Source organism: Cyrtonyx montezumae, unplaced genomic scaffold (assembly GCF_038088225.1).
Source record: "Cyrtonyx montezumae isolate F1298 unplaced genomic scaffold, pur_monq_1.0 scaffold_10, whole genome shotgun sequence".
In the NCBI taxonomy this organism is placed as follows: domain Eukaryota; kingdom Metazoa; phylum Chordata; class Aves; order Galliformes; family Odontophoridae; genus Cyrtonyx; species Cyrtonyx montezumae.
Genome location: NW_027071826.1, coordinates 6034045 through 6055639, shown reverse-complemented (window position 1 = coordinate 6055639; position 21595 = coordinate 6034045). Strand labels below are relative to the sequence as shown.

Below are 21595 nucleotides of genomic sequence, written 5' to 3'. Positions count from 1 at the left end.
TTCTTGTGTATGGACATTCTTAGCTTTCTGTTTTCCTTTATGTTCTTCCCTCCAAGCTTTTCTTCCAAAACATTTTCCTCTGAATCAAAGGTTTAAAAATTTTTTTTTGTTTTTGTTTTTTTTTGAAGTACCACATATATGAGTGTATGATAGGCTCTTCTGTTAGCCCATATTATATAAAACCAGGCTGTGATCAAGAGTTCAAACTGATCCTTCAGTTCTGCCATGAATGTATCTTGTACTGGATGTACTGTGTGTATTAGAGATGCTCACTACCAATCTTTATAGAAACTCCATCTCTTCTAGTGGCTTCAAGACCTCCACTGCCACTTCCTTGGAATGAATCCATCACAGCCACAGCCCTTTCTCAGCAGAACACTTTTATCTCACTGAGCTCTGTATGTCTGAAGCGAACTGTGGATTAGCACTTTTCTCTTACAGTTAAGCATACTCTTGGATTCATTTTCCAGGGCTGGATGCAGAAGGAGATGAATGGTGTCTGACAGTGCCCTTGCAACGGCCATGCTAGCAAGGCAGTCCATGCTGGAGCAGCTGTGATACTGCTGCACTCAGTACCGTGCTGGTTCACAGCAGATCTCTGGGACTAGATTTTGTTGTTTCACTTGCTTGGGCCGTTCTGCTATTTGTAGCACAGAAATAATAGTATATTTTTGTTTTATTGTGAGATGGGCCATTCCCCTAGATACTAAGCGTGGCGTGATTTATTTCTACAACAGGCATGACAAATCCTCTTTTCTGACTTCATTCTTTGCACCAAACACTCGTTTGGCCGCTGCCAGTTTGTGCTGTGATAACCTCAGGAAAAGAGAACAAGCAGAAAATCTTTTAAAGCAGGAGGAGTGGATCTGTGCTCCCAGGACCTTCTCTTAGGACTGGTGTCCCGTTGTTTGTAGGATGAGTCAATGTTTATCTAATTACCATTTGAGAATACATTTCCTGCTTGCTGCACTGTGTTTTCTCTGCTTACATTTAGCAGTATTTCTGTCAGAGCATTTCTGTGAGCTTTACTTGCTTCCTTTGATTTTAATGTGCAGATCAGCGATGCCCTCTCAAGGTTAAATGTATGTTGTTTGTCCCTTTGCAGATCAGTTTGTCACGTTCTTTACAAATGTAGCAGATGACAAAAAGTCACATTCCGTGACACACATGCAGCAGCTGGGAGGCTGGATTAAGGAATGTTCATATAATTGTCCATAACGCTGTTCTTGGGACATAAAGGTTATTTTTTATTTTTCTTTTTCAGAACTCCCAGCAAAGAGCAAACAACTTACTGAGGCAAAGTCTAGCATTAGATAAAGAAGCTAGAGGAAAAAGTGAGTCTGGTCGTAATTTTTTTTTTTCAGTGAGTTCATCAACTTGTATCTGACATATGTGGCTTCATCTCCTACCTCTTCTCAGCCCTGGTTTCCTAATTCACTCCATTCTAACCTGTATCCTAACATCTCTTGTTTGCCTGTTCCATTGAACTTGGCCAAACCACTTTATTTCCTTATCTGTTTTCCCTGCTCTGTTACTTCTGAACCTACAACCACCCTTCATGATGTTGGTGAGAGCCATCCTTAACTCTTCCTTTTTTTGTATGCTTCTAATGACTACATGTTTTACAACTTCTTTCTCTGAGTAATCTCTTTTGTGTGATCTCCAATGTATTAGTATATCCTTTCTAGCCAATGGCTTAGCTTTCCTGAATGGCAAACAGTTTCTTCTTGTCCTGTCAGCCTCCACATGGCTCCTGCAGTACTTTGTTTGACCACTCAACATTATTGTTCCTCTTGGACTGTCTCATTAAATAGAATCTCATCTCCTTTCTTATGGCTGATTCCACTTAAACCTCTAGCCAATTAACTCTATATTCCTTCCTCTATCTACTTGCCTATTTCTACAGCCTGCTTCCTCCAGCCTCTGTTTGTGTGGTGATATTACACAGCATCTCAACATCCCTCACTTCCATGTCCTCTTCTATTTCTTTACTTGCCAGGCACCTCAGATAGAGCATTAGTAAGACCTCCACCAGGTTTGGTTTTCTGTTCCTTCTCCAAACTCAGTGATGCTATTGATATCCACAAGATGCTGATGAAATTTTTGTTTTTTTTCTCTTCCCAGTTTATCCATACCACAACATTTTATGAGGACGTTTACTTCTGTTAGAAAGAAAGTCCAAGAAATTTGGCTCAGAACATAGACATTTCTGTAGGTTGAAAAATATCCATGTTTTCAATCTGAAAACAGAAGTTTGACATCTGAAAAGCAGTAATCTTTCATTGGAAACCTGTTTTCTGTTTTGTTAGAATAGTGTTGATAAGTTGTTGGTTTTTTTTCACTTACTCCAAATGTTACACAAAATACCAGCAGTTCTTGTCAGTGCTGCTTTGCGTGTGCATGAGCTCTCCACCTTTTCTGCCCTCGCTATTTGTTTCTCTGTCTGAATTTTGAATTAATTAGGATACAGGCTGATTGCTCATAGTTTCTGGAATATCTTGTGTCCAGACAAAACAAAAATAATCCTTAGAGATTTTGAGTACTAGGGAAAATACATTAGGGTATTGTTTGAAGTTGTGGGGTCATTGTTGAGGAATAGGTATGGGATTAAAAAGTCCCTGCATAGCTGAGAATCATTGTTAATGTTTATTTGTTTGGATAACTTTTAGTTTTGGGTAATCATGTGGTGTTGAAGTGAATAGCACCTGGTGTTTCTCTGTTTTGTATACAAGGGAGAGTGGATAGGGAAAGACTGAGCATGAAGTTGCATCCAGAAGGCAGTGAAGTGCCTACGTGTGTCCAGGCTCTCTTGCAGCTGTGGTATTGCCCACATTTTGGACTGAGAGCCCAGGAGGCAGTGGCATCCCAGGTTTTGCTGGGAGGGGGTTGAATTAAGGCCACACACACTTTATAACCTCTGATGTTACACAGTGCCTGGGGTTGCTTCATGCTTCCCTAGCAGTTCTTCTGCAAAGCCATTGAGATTCACTTGAGCTTGAATGAATAGCAGACAAAGCTGCAAGCTAGCAGTGCTAATAACCTGATACCTTGGACAACATACTTGGTTTCTGTGCTCTGCCTGTCCAGAATTCAGAGGAAAAGCTGCACAAACCTAAATGGATGAGTGGGTGCGCAGTCTTCAAGATAGGTCCTCCCCAGTCAACCTCCTTCTGTCTCCTGTTTCAAAGAAGGAATGGGAAGGTAAATGGTGGACACACTCAAGTTTAGAAGTTCTATCTGCTTGTCACCCTTCATTCAAATAAATTTGAAGTATCTGGGGAAATAAAAATACGCAGCTTTTGAATTTCTAATGTACACTGAGGATCAACTGTGCATGTAGATGGTATATTTGTTAATTAGTCTTAATAAAAGCCAACAAAACATTCCCTGGAAAAAAGCCAGCATTCATACTTTTCATGAGATGTGATGCTAATCCTTCTTCAGAAATCAGCATCTGTCTCACAAATAGACAGGACTTTCAGGAGAGAAAATAAGTGAGCATGGCCAACTTGCAATTTGTCTCTCACTTCACTTCACGAGATTTTTCAGTACAAGTGAAGACAGAAGCAGAATCTCAGCAGAAGTCAGTGAATCCAAAATGGATTGCCCAGTCCAGAAGTCCAGCCCCTGTTTTCCTAATCCATAGAAGAAGAATGTGTCAAAGCTGGTTGACCTGCCATCTGGCATGTATTTCCTGAGTCTGGCTGTAATCTTGGGATGATTTTTGCTGGCACATTCTCAGAATCAAAGAAAGGAAAATTTTGACCAATATTTTTACTTTTACCTGGTTTCTCTGCTAGTAGGAAAGTATATAAAGGTTTGCTTTTTAATAGCTTTATTATTGGTCCATGATGTCAAAGAAACAAGCAAAAAATTAGAGGGTTTTTTGGTGAAAATTGCTAATATTTTTACATCTGTGGCAAGACTGGCAGTTTCTTTTGACCTCCTTGTGATCTGATGTGGCTTTGACTCTTGTGCACTTCCCAGATGCTATTGGTTTCAGTAAGAGGAAGGATACCAGGACATGGCTGGTGGTGAGATCTGTGGAACCCATTGCAATACCTCTATCCCATACTCCTCCAGCATCTCACCTAATGGGTCTTTCCTTGAACCTGAAGTAAATCTGGGTAGGGGAAACATGAAAGTAGGAGAAGAGTTAAGATGATGTTCTGATATGGTTGTGCTGGTGCTGGCAACAGCATATCCTGTAAGTTTTATCTGAACTGAGAAACTAATCTAGGCTCTGCTGCCATGTGTCATCTCTAAAGAAGGGACAGTGGCTCTTGGCTATATTAGAATGTCTGGAGGTCAGTCTGAGCCTGCAGAGAACAGAGTTACTTCCCTCTTCCATTTCTTCCAGTCACCATTTTCTAATTTAGAGAGAAACAGAAAATCTCAGGAGCAAATAACAAGCCATATACAAATCAGTGTGTTTGCATGCAACCAACGTAACTGTGATCAGGAAAATAGCAGGGCCACGTGACAGCAAGAAAAACAGTCAAGCAGTGGCCGTTCCAAGCTGAAAAGTATAGGAAGACAAAAATTCTGTGGGTTCCTGAAGGTGTTAGTCTGAATTTGAGTCCTATTACTACTCCAAATTTATGCTATTGATTTTGGAAATGAAACCAAGACTCCAAACCATGAGTTTTTTCCAAACCAGCCTGAAACAGGGAGAGCACCTACATTATATACCTTGTTTACTCCTGTGTGCTCCACTGTCACACTGACTCAATGCTTTGTTGCTGGTTTTCAGGTCATGCTACAGAAGGCTGGAATGCAACCCACCCGAAGTGTACATTTGGTAGGTGTTCAAGGCCAGCTTGGATGGGGCTCTGGGCAACCTGATCTGGTGTCTGATTTAGTGGTTGGCAACTCTGCCTATGGCAGGGGGTTTGGAACTAGCTGATGGTTGAGGTTCCTTCCAACCCAAACCTTTCTGTGATTCTGTGACATCAACAGCTGAGGTTTTGTTTCATTTCTCTCAAACGTCATAGGATGGAGTCGATCTAAACCAAAATTTTCTCTGTCATTTTCTCTTCTCAGTTTTGGGCTGCGTGTTGCTGTGGCCACCTATATCAGCAACACCACAGGCAGTCTGTAGCCACTGATACTTGGCCTCTTAGTGATGTGCTTGGCTACTAAAGCATTCAGAACTGGGAAATCACTGTCTGGCAGTGAGGAGGGGAGTCTGACTTTCTGAGGCTGCAATGGGAGCGTATGGCTGCATTTCTGTCACTCGGATTTTAGAAACTCACTGACCAGCAAGTGTTTTCTAGTACCAAGGTTCCTCAGCATCCTTCTGTCCTGTGAGTAGATGGAACCTGTATTGGCATGGTGAAGTTAATGGGCTAGGTTTCCAAATTTCTTTTGCTGTGTGACAGCTTCTTGTTCTCCCCGATCTGTTGCCCTTGCTTATACAGAGCAATCAAATAAAAAAGGTCTTATCCTGTTGACAAAAATTCAGAGTTCTGTTTGCACGAATATTTGCCAAGCTTCCCTTCAGGCTGTTTACTCAGTATTTGTTAAATAAGATGGGGTAATGGTTATTTCAGGAAGCAGCCCACAATCTCTTTGCAAAGGTACTGCAATTCTGCTATGGAAATGAAGATCCCATTTGCTCCAGTGCCTGCTCATTACCTTATTAGCAGATGTCACTCACCAAGATGGTCCTTTTGTTTCAGCTTTGGTGTTATGAAACAATATACTTTAAGATAATCACTGTTGGAAAGGAGCAGCTTGCTTCACAGTCAATGACTCTGATGCCTTGTGTTGTGCATGTACAGATCTGCCTCTGTCTTGCCTTGATTGACAAAACCCCTTCTATAAATGTGTGCAATTAGGCAGCCCAGTAGCAGCTGCTAAGGAGATCTAGTCAGCACGAACCTGACAAAAATTGCTGTGTAGATCTGTTTCTGCTCACTCTGACATCCTGAAACACCATCTGCAATTTAAAGCTGCAGAAGGAGATCTGACTCCAACAAGTTGGGTGAGTGTGCTTCTGTGTTTGCTCTGTGTCATGGCTCTGGCTCATGAATAAAGCAGTAGGTTTTGCTAAGGTGGTGAAGAATCCGTGTTTGATGTGTTTGGAAGGTTGTCTCTGCTCTCAAATGTCTGCTATTAAAAATAAGGAATTTAGGTTTCTTCTTTAACTGTTGAAGCTCATAGATCAACATTTACTTATTTAAACATCTGTGCATGCACAGCCATGTATATGAAGGGTTCACTCTAGCAAACACCATGACCATGTGCTGATCTAAAATTCCAGTTTAGCTAAATTAAAGCATTTTAGTCTAATAGGAGCATAGACAAGGCAGAAAGTCTAAGCTCTTTAATGTCAAACATATCCACCTGAGGACAGAGCCCAGTGCAGGGCTGTGCGCCATATTCTCTAGGCAGCCTTCTCCCTCTAAATTAAATGTCAAGCTTGGGGTTTCTAGATAGGTGTTTTAAATGCAAGGCAAATATATGAGGTACAAAGTGTATATGATGGCTTAGAGCTTGAGGTACATTCCATTTCTTTCTTCTTCTGACAGTTTTCCAGAGAGACTGATTGATTTCTTCATCAAAGGTTTGAGGTTGAAAGGCAGCAAATGTCAGGGGGATTTGGCCGATGTCGGCTGTTTGGAGGGCCTCCTCTGGTTACCTTGGCCATGTCCATCCCTGTCCAACCAGCCCCTCTTACTGGTTTGGTGGAGTTAGAGCTGACTGTAGTGTGTACAGAGGTGGAAAAGAAGGGCTGCATTCATGACCCAGCACCAGCTGAGTGCTGGGGTAGTGGTGTTGGCAGCACTGATACCACTTTTAGGAGATGCTGACAGCTCTCTGTGTTTGCACTGAGAGGGCAACCAAAACCCATCTCCACCTTTTGGCTTGGTGCAAGCTTAGGGCAGCCTAACTGGGAGGAAGGCATTTGCTGCATAATAAGCTTGAAGTATGGAGATTTCAGTGGCAGTTGTATTCAGTTTGTTGCAATAAGACATTTCCCTTCTGGGAGCAGGTGACTTCTTATCTTCTGTCTTCTCTTGGGATGAGTGAAGATGGGGAACATTGTGCCCAAGGGGAGGAAGGGGCATCCCAGCTCTTGGGCTGAACCCATGTGCTAGGTCCAGGGGCGAAGGGACTTCTTGGCCCCTGGACTGTGCCACTATCTTGGCTCTCCCAATCCTCTCCCTTCTGCTGTAGCATGAAGCTCTCCTGTGTGACCCTGGGTGTTCTGCTGCTCCTGTTGCTGGCTGGCCATGGAGGCACAGAGACCTCTGCCATCGACCTGCGCACCTTCATTGGCTGTGCTGTGCGTGAGTTCACCTTCCTGGCCAAGAAGCCTGGCTGCAAGGCGCTGCGGATCACAACAGATGCGTGCTGGGGACGCTGCGAGACCTGGGAGGTGAGACGCTTTCCCCAAGAAAAAAGCATTAAACAGTGAGATAGTCAAGAACCGTGTCCTGCTCCACGATCCCATTGAAGTGCTTTGCTGCAGTTGGTTCCCTCCCTCCTTGTGCTGTCTCAAAGGGGATGCGCATCATGTGATCATATTAATGAACTGCTTACGTAATACTCTTATTATGCAATTTGAAAGCCTCTTAAAGCTCAGACACTTAAGGAGAGGAGGCCTTTATTACTTTACTGGAAGAAAATTCCTTTGAGATTAAGACGGAGCTCTTGCTTGAGAGGTAATATATTTTGTTCCAAAAAAACCTATCCCAAAGATTATGTCTGTTTCTAATTTGGCCCTGTTTTAAATCACAGGTCTGTATAAATAAGAAGTAGCTATGCTTTGGGGTGTAGAGGGGCAGAAAGAGCATAAGTCTACATACACTTCAGAGAACAAGTTGCTGACTCTCATTGCCTTTCTGTCACAGAACGGCTCAAGGGGCCAAAACCAGGTTAATTTATTCAGCAAAGTTCCTGTGACTGCAGAGTGAAATACCACAGGGATGTAGTTAATGCTGAATGCATCTGGATGTAGGGTCAACAGCTTCTACAGAGCCTCACAGCCTGCTTGGATACAGGAGTTGGTAAGAGGGAGGGTGCCTGGATATCTTCTTGCTGAAACAAGAAATTGCATCTGTTCTTTTCCGTGCCATCATTCTCCATTCCTGGGGCAGGCTCTTGGCACAGCTTAGAGAGAAAGAAAGAACATGCTCAAGTGTGACTTCAGGCTGTTCCCCATCTGTGTGAGGGAGAAGATTTCAGCGGGCTCCCTCCAGTCCTGTCTTTGGAAAATGGGTGCTTCTGTTGAGGAAAATAACACTTCTTAGCAAAATCCATGCTACCGTGGTTCCCTGTGGGAGTTTGGGGTTTAGGGCCTTCAGGCTCCTGTCTGCTTTTGTTTGTTGAGGTCTCTGGCCTTAGCTGTTCATGTTATGAAAAACTGCTAGCTTCAGTGCTACCTGCAGTGCCAAGTACACTTCCCATGGCATATATCTACTGGACTTTGCAGGATGTGTAGCCTGACTGCTGCTGTTTCCATGGCCCCTTCCATCCTGATCCAGTGGCTCCACTGTTTATTCCTCTTGAGAAAACTGGGAACCCCAGTGTTTGTCTTGCATCTTGCCTGATGCCAGCATTTCTCACCCACAGAGGCCAATTCTGGAACCTCCTTACATTGAATCTTACCACCGCGTCTGCACCTACAACGAGACCAAGCTGGTGACAGTGATGCTGCCCAAGTGTGCCCCTGGCGTGGATCCCTTCTACACCTACCCAGTCGCCATACGCTGCGACTGTGACTTCTGCTCTACGGCCACCACCGAGTGTGAGACTGCCTGAGGTCTCCTTCTGCAGATCAAGTTCCTCCCTGGCTCTACACCCCTGCTACCTCACAGAGGGTTTGGGTCAGCCCAGAATTTGGTCTCACCATCTAATGCTCCCAATCACTGACTTTTCTGGGTTGATGAGGTTTAATTCTTTCTTCCCTTGCTGTAGGAATGTAGAACGTGACCTTACAATAGCAAATCCCATGGAAGAAGAGTTGATGCTGTTTCCTTTCCTTCCAGGCTTTACGCAGTGTCATGTACCTTTCTTTATGCACAAAGTGCACACGGGCTGAGCAGTTACAGAGGGGCTGGAAACAGGCCATAAAGGCATTACAGCTGGTAGAACAGCTTCTTCATTCATTTTAGTTTTAGCATCTTCCCAGCAATGTAAGAGTGATTACCAACATTTCTCCCTCTCGTCCCTTCTGCTTTTCTTACACTGAGGTCTGTCAAGAGTATCAGTCAAAGAAAAGGCCATAAAGCCAACAAAATGGAAACGGGTATCAAATTGCCACCTTGAAACTAGGGTGAGTACATCCTAGGCCTTGACTCAGCCAAGGACTTGAGCTCATGCCTGAGTGTTCTGATTAATGTCAGTGGACTTACAATTAAGTGCATATTTCAGTGATTTGCTTAATTGGAGCTCTTCTGCTGAAAAAAATCTTGCCTTACAGGAGATGATTTAAAAAAAAAACAGAAAGAAGCACATTGAATGTGTAATGAACTAAGATGCATTTCTTCCCATCCTGCTTTTGTCTGGGATTGCCCAGGAGAATAATTGGCTTCATGTAAAACCAGAGAGGCTCTGCATAACCTAAAAGGCCTCTCTTGACAGTTCCCAGAGTTAGAGGGACCAAGCCAAAATGCAGTGCTCGTGGTTTGGTTTCAGCAAGCCTTGGCCAAGGTGATGGGACAGAGGGGGCTATGAAGGGTGTTCCCACACTTCCCTGCACTGTCAGCCACACAGGGACTTGTTCCTCAGGAAGGAGATGCACAGAGGGCAGCCAGAAGTGCTCATGGGAGTGCAGAGGAGATGTCTGATTGCCAATAATGCAGCCAGCATGAGTGGGACGGGCCCAGGGCAGGGAAGGCAGCAGACATGCTGAAGGATGGTTCACAGCTCTTCAGACCCACTGTTTGTATGCTGGGTGACGCATGGGAGCTGCTGCAGCATCCCCCTTCCATAGAACACAGCTGTGTAAGTGCCTTTGTCCTCCAGCTCCCACCTGGAGGAGGACAGATCTACGTGCATCCCTCATTTCTCCCCCCGAGCAAAATAGGAAATGATGTGAAAGCATCAAAATTTGGCTAAATGCAAGAGGCTCACAGGAGCTTACAAAGACAGCTTCTCAGATAGCCATTAGGAGAGAGCTGCTGCTGTGAGAATGTCAGCACCTGCCTCTCCCTCTGATTAAGTGTCTTCTGGATGCAGTTCCTCCATTCCCACTCTTGTGTGCCTGAAACTTCCCCAGGTGTCCTGTCCTCACAGAGACAAATCATTTTGTTTTTAATTTGAACTGCAGTGTATTAATTGCTGTCATGTTTTGTCAGTGGAATTGTGAAATCTGCCCTGTGACTGAGTAGAACAGAGAATATTTTATCATCTGCCTTCAGTAGTTCTGTATTCCATGTCAAACAGCAGCAGGAGCAGTTTCCTGGTGATGGTGAGTTTAACTGCCTTAAAAAAGTCCTTCTGTTTTCTTTCAACTTGCAGCTCACAGTCTCTCTAATCTCATTATTGTTCTAAGCAGCATCATAACTACTATGGGAAACCTACAAATTATTTTATGTCCTTAATAAAACCCCCAAATTGTATTATGGATGCAGTTTAAATCAGTGTGTTCTTCTTTATTTATGCATAAAGCTTTCTCACACAGAATATATGTAAGCTCCTACGAACTCTTTGCCAGAGCTGTGAACACCTGCAAAACATCTCCTCGATCCTAATGCAAAGTCATTTCCTTTGCTGGGTTTCTCTCACAGAGTCTGGCTGTGCTATAATCTCAGGATTAGAAATGGGCTTCAAAAGTGGCAAACTTCCTTCCTTTGCAACCAACGGGAGATATGGGCTGTACCCAAATATGGTGAGGCAGTAGAAACCTTAAGCAAGTGTTCAGAAGGAAGTACTACATGATGTGAAAGAAGGTTTTGATTGATGTAGCAGCATCCAGATTCAAGAGGCGGAAGGGGAGGTGTGGGAAGAATGTTATTGACTGAATCTTAGCTAACACCTCTGGATGGTCTTTTAAGGAGAAGAGCAAAAGTGAATAGATGCTGTGGATTGCTGTGGGTGACGTAATTATGGTGAATGTACATCCTTTCATGCAATGTTAGAATCAGAGAATGGTTTGAGTTGGAAGGGACCTTACACACCATCCAGTTCCAACCCTCTGCCATGGGCAGGGACACATCTCACCAGATCAGGCTGCTTAGGGCCCCATCCAACGTGGCCCATCCAGGGATGGGGCATTTACAGCTTCTCTTGATTCTTGTTGCTGGTCATTGCAAATATCAGGCTTTTTTTTAGGTCTTAGGCTAGTAGGCCTTAATTGTAGTAAATTTTCACCAATTTTGATACTTGGAACCAGGCCTTTCAGCTTTCAGTTCCTTTATGCTGCAGCTGGGATGTGATGTCTGGCTCAGAATTTCCGGACAGTCAAAGTAACCCATGCAGTTCAGAGAATGAAGGTCCCCTTCCCAAGCTACCTTCATCTCCTTGGGGACTTTTTAATGCTCTGAAGAGCTGTAGGTTTGTATATCACCTTCCCACATGTCAAAGCAGTTAAACAGCCTTTCTGTCTTTGGTGTACGAATTTGTACGGAGTGTTTGTGACAGAGGCTATCACATCTCACATACTGTTTCACCAGTAGAACCCTTGTCCTCTTCACCTGGACACCGACCACCAGCACCAGGCAGAAATCTTCATAAACTGCCACAAAGACCTCTTGAAAGTTTTAATCTGTCACGACTTCCACTACCTAAAAACAAGAGAGAGAAATTATGCCCTATGTGTAGAAGGGAACTTGTCCCTGTGAAAATGGTACTGGCAAAACACCATCCAGGCATAATTTCTAGGCTGAATGTAGGAAGTTTCTACTCTGGAGGACACGTTCAGGAGCCTGTTGTTAACCACAGCACGTCCTCCATGCTGCTGCTTCCTGGAGAGTCTGGACACAGAAGGTCTGATGACTAACACCAGCTTCCTCCCATGGCAGGTCAGTCAAACTATTTCAGGCTGTGTACTCTGCTTCTGTGAATTGCCCCGGATGCTGTGGGGATGTAACCATTCATAGCAGCTGGGGATTTGGGCTGTGGTGCCTCTTTGTAGGGACAGACCTTGCTATCTTCGTCATTGCTCTGTCATGGACTTCCCCAGGGAGAAGCTGGTGAGCTTCACAAGCTGCAGGAATGTGAACAGTTTAGCCCAGTCAGAGCTGGGGGTGCTGTTGAGGAATGGTGGTGTCTGTGGTCTCAATTTGAAAGCTAGACTACTGGTTGATGGGACTGTTTCTGGTGTGGAAATCAATGCAGATGAAAAGCTGGGTAATGAAGGCAGCATCTCCCTTCCCCTTCCCTTTCCCCTTCTCTTCTTCCTAATCCCTCCCTCTCCCCTCCCTGATATTTTGTGCTGAGTTTGGGAAATCTGGAACTAGTCATATTCTTCATTCCAGTACTGCCTTTAAGGACTATCTTTCCTCACATGATTTCTTTCCCTCTAACCATTTTCCTTTCTTTCTTGCCTCTCCCTGTCCTGTCTCACATCTGAGCCAAGTGTTAGACAGCTCATCATCTTCAATGCCATTGCTACAGTTTTGTTGGAAGGTTTTGTTATCCACGTGTTAGATTTGTCAGATGGTTATAACCTCCTCTCAAAGCTCTCAGTACTTGGGCTAATGTTTTTCCTAGCTGCTTTTCCAAGAGAGCTCCTGTGTCTGCAAGGACACAGCACACTGGCTTCTCTCTAAAACACTTTAAATATTCACTCAGGGGAGAAAAAAAAATCTTTGATGGTGCTGTGGTATTTCAGAGGAGGCCAAAAACAGTAATGCCAACAACCCTTTATCTAAAGAAGAAAAAAAGAGGAACATCTGGAAGAGTAACAAACCAACTACCTCAAGCCCACCCTTTTCCACATTCCAGTCTGTAGTGAGTTTGGTTGAGCAGCACTTTCCCAAAAGGGATGTGCCCGAGACCTCTCAAAGCTCAGTGTCAGCAGTGTCATCTCCTGTTTAAAGTTTTGCATTGTTGGAGGGGACACTGGAAGGTGCAGGTGGTCGCAGGACCATTGTGTATGTCAGGGTGTGTTTTTCCTGCCTGATGAGCATCTGGGACAATAGGTAGAGCAGCACACCTTCTTCAAACGATGCTGTCAAAATACTTAGTAATACATTTATTTTGTTAAAATAAACTATGTACAATAGAGGATATTAATGTGCAGTTACAATATACAATAATTACATGTTTAAAAGAGGGTAAGCAAAAGAGTACAGAATCATCGTGCTGTAGATAGGAAACTAATACTGTCTACATGATTTTAAAAATATGTGAAACAATTCCTGGAAATTCTTGGTTTGAAATTTTATTGCTTTGAGTTGAACTTGGAAGATTTGGTTCATCTTTGAAAAGTCTTACGTCACTCAGAAGTCAAGCATAGCTTTCTAGTACTTGTTCTTTGGTTTTACCACCCCTATACTCCGGAGATATTGCACATAGTGACTTGTGAGAGAGAAATTCTATTGCTCACATTAAGTGAATAACTGTTTTCCTTACCGTGCTAACAGCTGATGGGTGATGTGTTAGGTCCTGATTCGGGCTGAACTCATTGCATTTGCTTCACAGTCAAACTCAATGTGAATAAATTGTTGCACTGGTACTGTAAGTATTGCTGAGATATTATGCAAAAAGAAAGGAAATAAACGTTCTCAGGGAAGCAGGGAATCTCTTTGCAGTGATATTCCTATACAAGTGCATCAACATCATAACAGATTCAGCTGGATTCAGTTATCCTTGCACTCCAGGTTTGTCTCCCTGCTCCTCCCCTCTGCAGCCTTCCTCTGGGAAGCTGTCCCAGTCTCAAAGTGCTGCTGAGCTCCAGTGTGACTCCATGTGGCTCCACCTCCAAGCCCTGTTCATGGGTCATGCCACTGGGATGTGGGCATCTGTCTTATGCCTTCCCACCTGGCAACCTGGCCTCACCACCCAAGGTCACTTTTGCTCATGAGTGAATTAGGCTTTGGCAGCTTTATGTTAGTGTTTGTTCATGAATTAATATTTACAAGTTTGGGGAAAGTTTGGGCTTGTTTACTCCGTATTGTCAGGACAGTTCCACATTCTGCCAGTTCAGTAATGCTGGTAGAGCAGCTGCCTTCTTTGGGCAAGTGTGTTGGGAGAGTTGGTATAACAGTCACACAATGGATATTGCTTACACCCGAGCTACTTTGACAGGTGTCAGACAACAGTTTTTACGTGCTATCAGTACTGTTGTGCCAGAAGACCAGAGAACTGTAGACTGGTGGTAATTGTTTGCTGTGAATTCATTAACCTCTGATCAAAGTCAAAATTTGCCAGCAATGATATCAAGGAGAGCTCAAACTGATTGTCAACAAAACCAATCCAAAATTCCATCTGGCATCCTGAATGCTACCATTCCACTGAGTTGGAATGAAATTTAGTGACAGCAGTGAGTGCAGTGTCAAACTCAGTGAAGAAACCTGTTTGTCTTGATATTACACTGTTAATGTAATCATTTTCACCTTCAGCCTCAGTGATGGTTGAAAATGAGAGTTACAAATCCCATCTCCAGAGCTTGAGCTAAAGATCAAATCAGCAAAGTCTCCAGATGCCTTATTTCTTTTGAGAGTAAGCAAACAGTGGCCAAGAGGTACAAAAGATTCTTGGACCTGGCTCAGTATATCTGTGTGCTCAAGGCTTCGTCAGTCACAAAATAAATGGCAGAAGAAGAGGAAATATAATGAGACTCAAATGCTTTCCACATTAGTCATATGTGGAGCCCATTGAAATCCTCCATTGTACTCACGAGAATTGAAATGAAGCCAGAACACTGCATCTTTGAAAATCCTGTCCTTAAATTAGAGTTGGAAGAAGCGGCCAAACACCGCATTATGGTTCTGGAAGGACAGGGGAATCACGCTCAGTGTTATTTCTGTTAGTAGTATTTTCAAAGTCAAAGGGATTTTTCATCACTGACAGGAATTCGTATGAGTTTCTGCGTGATGCTCTGTGATAGATGGGCTTGTGAGCTGATCTGGCTCTTGCAAAAAGTTTCTGACTCTTTTGGTTCTGTTGGGGTTCCTGGAAACCTGCTCATGGGTTTCTGGAAGCTTTAACTGAAACAAAGAAAGTAAAATGAAACTAATAATTTAAAAAAATGCCATCCTAATTATGGGCATACTCAACATCTTAAAATGAAATCTCATTGTAATGTGGCTCTGGGCCCTGATTTTGCAGCTGTCCAACAGCAGAAGAGATGATGCTGTTCTTCCATTGCATTCATTGCTCCTCATCAGATTTCTGTCCCCCAAAATATTTCTATTCGTGTTTTGCTTCATTAGGTAAAGAGAACAGGTCACAAGCCACTCCTGAAATCCTGTGGAGGCTTTCTCCTGCCCTCGCAGGGTCTCTATTCACCAAGAGAAAAACAGGCATTTATAGCTGAGTTATCTCTGCTTTTACTTAGAGCACAAATGCATCTGGAAATTATCTGACAGAGGTTGCTCCATGCTCACCTCCTGTCACAGCAAATACCCCTCCACTCCTCTAGAGATGTATGTCCAGAAAATGTTCTGTTATTTATAGATTGTACGTTTTAAGCAAGGTAAAACAAATCGCATGTACTCTTCAGGCAAAAAAAGAAAATGTGAGGAGTGATGCATGTGCAGCCTGCTTCCTGCATTCAACCTGCTCATAGAACAGATGGTCCTTGGGCTAATACGAGCATATGTTGTACTGCTTTGGTGGAGGAGGCAAATGTGCCTTCTTCATTTGTGCTTGTATTTCAGACCAGCCCGCCTTGGGGCAGCTTGATGCCAATGCAGTTTATTTTTAATCCAGATGGGTTTTGGTACAGTGAGTCAGGAGGTATTTGCTATGCCACTGGGGAAAAAAAAACCTGGAGAAAAGGTCATGGACTACCAGCAAGCTATGTGAACAAATAGGCATCTTTCATATTTGATTAGAAGGACATTTACTGATGGAGGTGCCAGCTCATGGTGAAAATAAATCTGTTAGACACACATTCAGGGTGTAATTGGCCACTGTGTCGCTTGCTGTATGATGCTGGTTGTGATGATGAGAGGCAGTGGTAGAAGTTGTTTGCAAGAACTTCTACAACCTTTTCCAAGCTCCTGTAAAGGCCTCTCAAATTGGGTCTCTGGAGTCTTGCAATGGTATCTTGCATGAGATCTTGACAGCTGTGTTTGTTCTGAGCTGAAGCAGTGCTTTAAAAGAGGAGGAATGTGTGAAATATCAGTGACAGCTTCTGAATGATTGTTTCAGTGGTGCTGCTGGACGCAGTGTGAGTTCTACACTTAGCAAGAGGAGCTTCCTTTCTCATCTACACTGATCCTTCATGTCACTTTTTCAGTGTGTTGAAGTACAAGATGAGTAGCGGGTCCAGTGGAAGTCAAGGGAGTGATCTGTATCACGCCTTTGGCACTAATTGGGGCTAATTCCCTTCTCTCCAGCACGAGACATGAAAGACTGGTGATGAGCTGATGGTTCGACTAGATGATCTTAGTGCTCTTTTCCAACCTTAATGATTTTATGAGTCTATAGCAAGCTTTTTGTTTCTTGGACTGATGAAATGGCTTGCTCTTCATGACCTTGAGCTACGCATTGCTGTGACTGTTGGTATTGCACCCGGGACAGCTGGGGGAGCTCAGATTGAGAGCTGCTCCCCACCTCTCCTGGAGGACAAGCTCATGGCACTTAGGCCCGCTGGAACAAATTGCTGCTATGTGGGATTAGAGCCTTGTTTCCACGTTCTTCTTTGTCAGAGAAATTCAAGTTAACAACTCCTCACAGAAGTTCAGAAGAGGCCGAAGAGGATGTGTTTTCTAGGATCTAGCAGATTTCAAGCTATGATGAAGTGTTAGCAGGCTGTTAGCAAAGGCAGCTGTCAGGAAGGGATTTGACAATGCTTGCATTAAAACGACATGCTCAGATAGGTTCCTGGGGTGGTTCATAGCCTTTATGACTATCCTACCTGCGTTCCTTTGAAGGTGAAGTCCAGGTTTGATTTCCAGTTCATCTAACAGTGAGAAAACCTATTTCTGTTCAGCTGGCAGTCACATATTGATTTTCTTTTCTTGTTACTAATGGTGCTTGAAAATAACTTGAAATTTCTCTCTGTTGCCTTACACACGTGCCTGGTGTTTAGATATTTCTTAAAATAAGGATTGCTGCCTGTCCAGATACCATCTGTTGGTTTGTAGGAAAGATATTAGGTATGACTTGCCAGATAGTCAATGAGTCTGCTTACATCTGCCTACAACACCTCCCTGTGCTATTCCTTCCTGTCCAAAACAGCAGATCCTTGAAAAAATGCCACACTGGATGGAAGAATGCGTGTATATAACCTAACGCAGGACTGATGTTTATGAGCCCTGCATTAGCCGTGTCTTCAAAAAAAAAAAATCAGGTTTTTTTTTGTTGTTGGAAGAGAAATGAAAAATAAATGGAATACAGAGTGTGGATTTCAACCACTCACCCCTGCTTGCAGCTCCCAAATGACAAATTTTGGTCTCAGCTTGAAAAACTTGAAATTGCACCATTTTGCAAATTTGATGCGATAGACTTTGTAAATACAAATAAAACCCTGGTTAGTCGTAATATTTTTTCCCTATATCTGCTTTCAGTGCTGTGCAACAATTTGTGCAGGGTGCTACACTTTAATAAATCAGGATAGCAGCATTTTTAGCTTCTTCATCCCTGTATTTGCCTGCCTTAGCAGCGGGGGTGGACTTGATGATCTCTGGAGGTCCCTTCCAACCCCTACAATTCTGTGATTCTGTGATATGGGTTTTTCTAAGTTATGTTTTTCTCAGACCACTGCAATTACGTTAATGGTACAACTTCCTATATGATTTTGTATGTCTGTTCTATACCATCCCATCAGTATTAATAGGCACCCCTGATACCAGGCAAAAATATCATTTGTTTGTTATGACTTTCACTGAAACACGCAGGGAATGCTGTATTGCACTTTCCTCTGTGCTCGTTATTTTACAGTAAGCTCAGCAATTGGTCTGAATTGTTGTTTCCACAGAATTGTATTTTGTAAAGCTCTGTGAATACCTGGCAGCTCCAAACTGAGTGTTTCCATTGCACTTCAGCTACAGCAGACTTCACTTACTTTAACCAGAGAGTTGCATATAGGCTAATGCTTTACAGCAGCCTAAATCACAAAGTCATCACCCTGTTTTATTTCCACTGAAGCAAAGAGCAGCACAGTGAAGCTCTCATTATTTTTTTTTTTCTGTTGAAACCCTTCCTTTATTTTTCAGTGGATTTTTGGCCACTCCTAGTTTTCCTCATGCTCTTCTAACACTGTGTTACACGTTTCAGATCAGCTGATTACTGGTGTCCCCTCTGTGTGAATGCTCAGTGCTGGGACAGCAGCACAGCCTCTATGGCACAACGTGAGCTCCTTCACCAGGCTCAGCTCTGTCCTCACTCCGAGCTGTGTTGTGTCAGTTCATTTCTCTGGGACACGATCTGAGATATACACAATGATTGCTAGCAGTAAAGAAGCTCTCTTTTGTATAGCTATTCGTTAGTGTAATTTTAGCTATCATCCATGCTTTGTGTGCAGCACAGGAGGTGGTGAGTGGCATTGACCTCAGCTTTGGTCAGTATTGATTGATCCCTATTGGAAACGTTTTGTGTCTGATCTGGTTTCTGTCAGTGTCCGTGGTAAGTAAAACTTGTGCTCGAGCGAAAACAGGCTGACATCCATGGCTATAGGATGGTATATCATGATTGTTCTCTTCTGTTTGCTGCTTATTTTGAGCAGTTTTCAAAACGCTGATTAGAGATGCTGCTTTTGCGAGGAGTTATATTAGAGGTCTCTATTTTCTGGCATGATTTTTGCTTGGGGAATGAAATCCACAGGACAATCTCATGGCACTGCCATTGTTCCCAAAGGCAGATGCCCTTTGAGCTCACCTCTGAGCATCAGTGTTGCTGTGATGTGCAAAATACAGGTTTCCTGGAGAGGCTTTAGTGGAAAGGCACAATTTTTCCAACAGCACAGGGAGCAGCTTGTGCTCCCTCAAAGTCTGGACTTCCCACCCCTGTGCTAAGGGCTGCAGCCCATCTTCTGAAAGTCCACTGCTGAGAACTGCAACTTAAATGGCACTTAGTGCAGTGAGGAAGAGCGGGAGCAAAGCGAAATAATGAATGAGAGGAGGGGGACCACAGTAAATCACAATGATTATAACTCTGCTTTGATAAGGTTTTTACATGAGATACTCTAAAAGAATCATAAGGCACTTGGATCATCTTAAAGTACTTGAGATCGGTGTGACCTTTGGCTTTTTGGCTTTTGCTGTTCTTCTCTGCTGGTTGAGATGTAGAAATCCAGCTGATCTATAAGGTAATTTTTCAGTTGCCATGGCAACGTGCCTCTTTCATGTTCTCAGTTTGGAAAGGCAATTGTTCCAAGCTGGTATTTCATGTCCAGGGCAATATTCTTTGGTGGCAGAATATCTTTGTCTTGGTACATGAATGCTAAAACACTGTTCTTCCTTTCCCAGCTTATGGAAACATGGCTCAGCCTGAATATTCCCTTGTACAAATAGAGTTACTTGCATTTTTTAGTTTTAGAACATTCCTTAAGTCTGGAGGTAAACGTTGATCTTTTCTAAAAGCTTGGGTGCAGCAACATAGTGACGCTGTGAAGTTGCACCATTAAGTGAATCGCTCCACCTTTGCTTCCATGCAGACTGAACAAACAGAAGTATATCCTGAAGTAATGAATTTTATAAAAGTAATTCAAAAGTTCATCCTACCTATAGTGTATATCTTACATAGTAGATTTCTACGTATCTTCATGTTCTTTCAGTCAGTTCAGATTAAATTCCTAAGTACTGCAAATTCTTAATTTTGATCGATTCTTGCTTAAGGCCACAAATGGAGTTTTTTCTGTTTCTTTTATCCCTTTTTTAATTTTTTTTTTTTGCCACACAGTGCCTTCTTCTTATTCCTAAGGTCAAGAAGAGTTAAGCAGGAGCAGGCATCCTTGTTTCTGTTGGCTCAGCACAGTCTGCAGTGGTGGTAACAGGCTGCATACAACTCTGAAGGTTTTTAGGAAAGCACGTAGACAAGAGTTGGCCCCTTGTAATACAGCTTGGAGGTTTCACAGAATGGAGGGCTCCTATTTGGGTAAAAAGGACCCCTTTCTGGTCATGTTCCCCTTTTCAGTTGCATATGACCTTCATTGCCTTTCTAACCTGCTTGGTTTCATTGAACTCATCTCACTTTTCTTTCCAATTCATACAATGGTGCAGCATCTGTGGCACTTTGCACAGTGCTTCTTCTTCTTCTTGGGGTGGAAAATGGTCAGGATTGCTTCATCAAAGACAGTCTTAAGGCCTTTCTGTGTGAGGGCTGAGCACTCCAGGTAGCACTGTGCTCCAATCTGAAAGGGAAGAGAGAAACTGTGAGTACCCACTGTCTAGAGAAGTGAAGTAGGATGAGGACCATTATTTTTATACCTGACTGCCTATAGTATTGAGGGGCAAGGCCAGTGGTCATCCTTAATGAGAGAGCACCTAGTGTTGTCTAATTTATCAATGCAGAAAAGATGTGTTCTGTTCCTGTGTTCTGGCTACCAAACATGGGGGAATGCAATGAGATGCAATGAAATGAGAAGTAGGGATGTTAGATGCCCTTGAAGCACATTTCCCATTTATTTTGGAAATTGGCTGTGGTGTTCTTGTTATCAGTCACTGGATAGAGGGGCTGTGGTGTGGCTCAGGACTTCTTAGCATTGTAAGCCAAACTCTCTTCCCCACCAACCCTTGATGAACCAAAACTGGAATGCTTCTGTCTGCTTTAGGAAGAGAAGTGGTGAAGGGGGTGGACTTTGTACAAGTGTGCCAGAGAGGCAGCTCTTAATTGCTACTAGATGAAGTAGGCAACAAGATCTGTTTTGTTGCCCCTTTTCCCCACTACAGCTTTGCCTGGAGGTAGGTTGGTGCTGCAGCAAAGCAATGGGCTCAGGAGCCAAAAACTGTTTCTACTTCCAGGGTGTTTGATATTTGTCAGGGACCAGTTAATGAGCCCGAACAAAAATTTGCCTTGAAGGAATGAAACCCAATGGAAAGCTGTGGTAAATTGATTTCATGGGACTCCAAAGAGTTATTACCTCCTTTGCCAGCTTCACGCCGTGCTCATAGGTGAGTGGTTTCTCCTTCATGTAAAGCAGACGAGCCAAAGTTTTGGGATCATCTCGCAGATCAATCTAGTAGAAAATACATAAAACCCATGCTCAGTACCACCCTACTATAATTCTTGAAATATATATTTGTAGGTTTACAAGCCCTTAGCCATATCCCTGTGATATAATGTCTGTCCTCCCAGCATGGGATGAGAATACAGAAATGAATTACGTATGTCTTTTCCTTTTTTTCCTTTTTTAAATTTTCTGTTTGGCATGGATTAATTCTTATTGGCCAGTTATTGGGCCACGGCTCAGATGGCTGCAGCATAGTGCAGATGCATTTCTCAGTGGCTTTCACAATACATCACAGAAAGTTTTGGTAGAAGCCTGAGCCACGCTGGGAAGGGAGTCTGCTGTGATCCTGCATTGCATCAC

General features: G+C 43.3%; 2 protein-coding genes across 4 annotated transcripts in view; one reads left to right on the top strand and one right to left on the bottom strand.

Moving 5' to 3' along the window:
* Positions 1 to 3616: 3616 nt before the first annotated feature.
* GPHB5 (glycoprotein hormone subunit beta 5) lies at positions 3617 to 9459 on the top strand. 2 transcript variants are annotated; one of them, XM_065748882.1, is made up of 6 exons: positions 3617 to 4034; positions 4754 to 4801; positions 5044 to 5306; positions 5784 to 5986; positions 7183 to 7384; positions 8581 to 9459. In XM_065748882.1, exons 5-6 carry the CDS (start codon positions 7184 to 7186, stop codon positions 8767 to 8769), a joined length of 390 nt encoding a protein of 129 aa, XP_065604954.1. In that variant the 5' UTR covers positions 3617 to 4034; positions 4754 to 4801; positions 5044 to 5306; positions 5784 to 5986; position 7183; the 3' UTR covers positions 8770 to 9459. The 2 variants fall into 2 exon arrangements, with proteins under 2 accessions (XP_065604954.1, XP_065604961.1); XM_065748889.1 differs by lacking the exons at positions 3617 to 4034; positions 4754 to 4801; positions 5044 to 5306 and having other exon boundaries at positions 5643 to 5986.
* Positions 9460 to 16588: 7129 nt separating this feature from the next.
* Positions 16589 to 21595, bottom strand: part of RHOJ (ras homolog family member J) — a 47815-nt gene continuing 42808 nt past the window's right edge. For both annotated transcript variants that reach the window (XM_065748957.1, XM_065748965.1), the window contains 2 exons: positions 21146 to 21241; positions 16589 to 20416 (listed from right to left, as the gene is read on the bottom strand). In XM_065748957.1, the coding sequence (XP_065605029.1) occupies positions 20270 to 20416; positions 21146 to 21241 (243 nt within the window). In that variant the 3' untranslated portion in view covers positions 16589 to 20269. The remainder of the gene's footprint in view (positions 20417 to 21145; positions 21242 to 21595) is intronic.

Coding starts and splice junctions, on each gene's coding strand:
- GPHB5 (XM_065748882.1), top strand. CDS start 7,184: ATGAAGCTCTCCTGTGTGACCCTGGGTGTTCTGCTGCTCCTGTTGCTG. Junction 7,385..8,580: donor GACGCTGCGAGACCTGGGAG/GTGAGACGCTTT, acceptor TCTCACCCACAG/AGGCCAATTCTGGAACCTCC.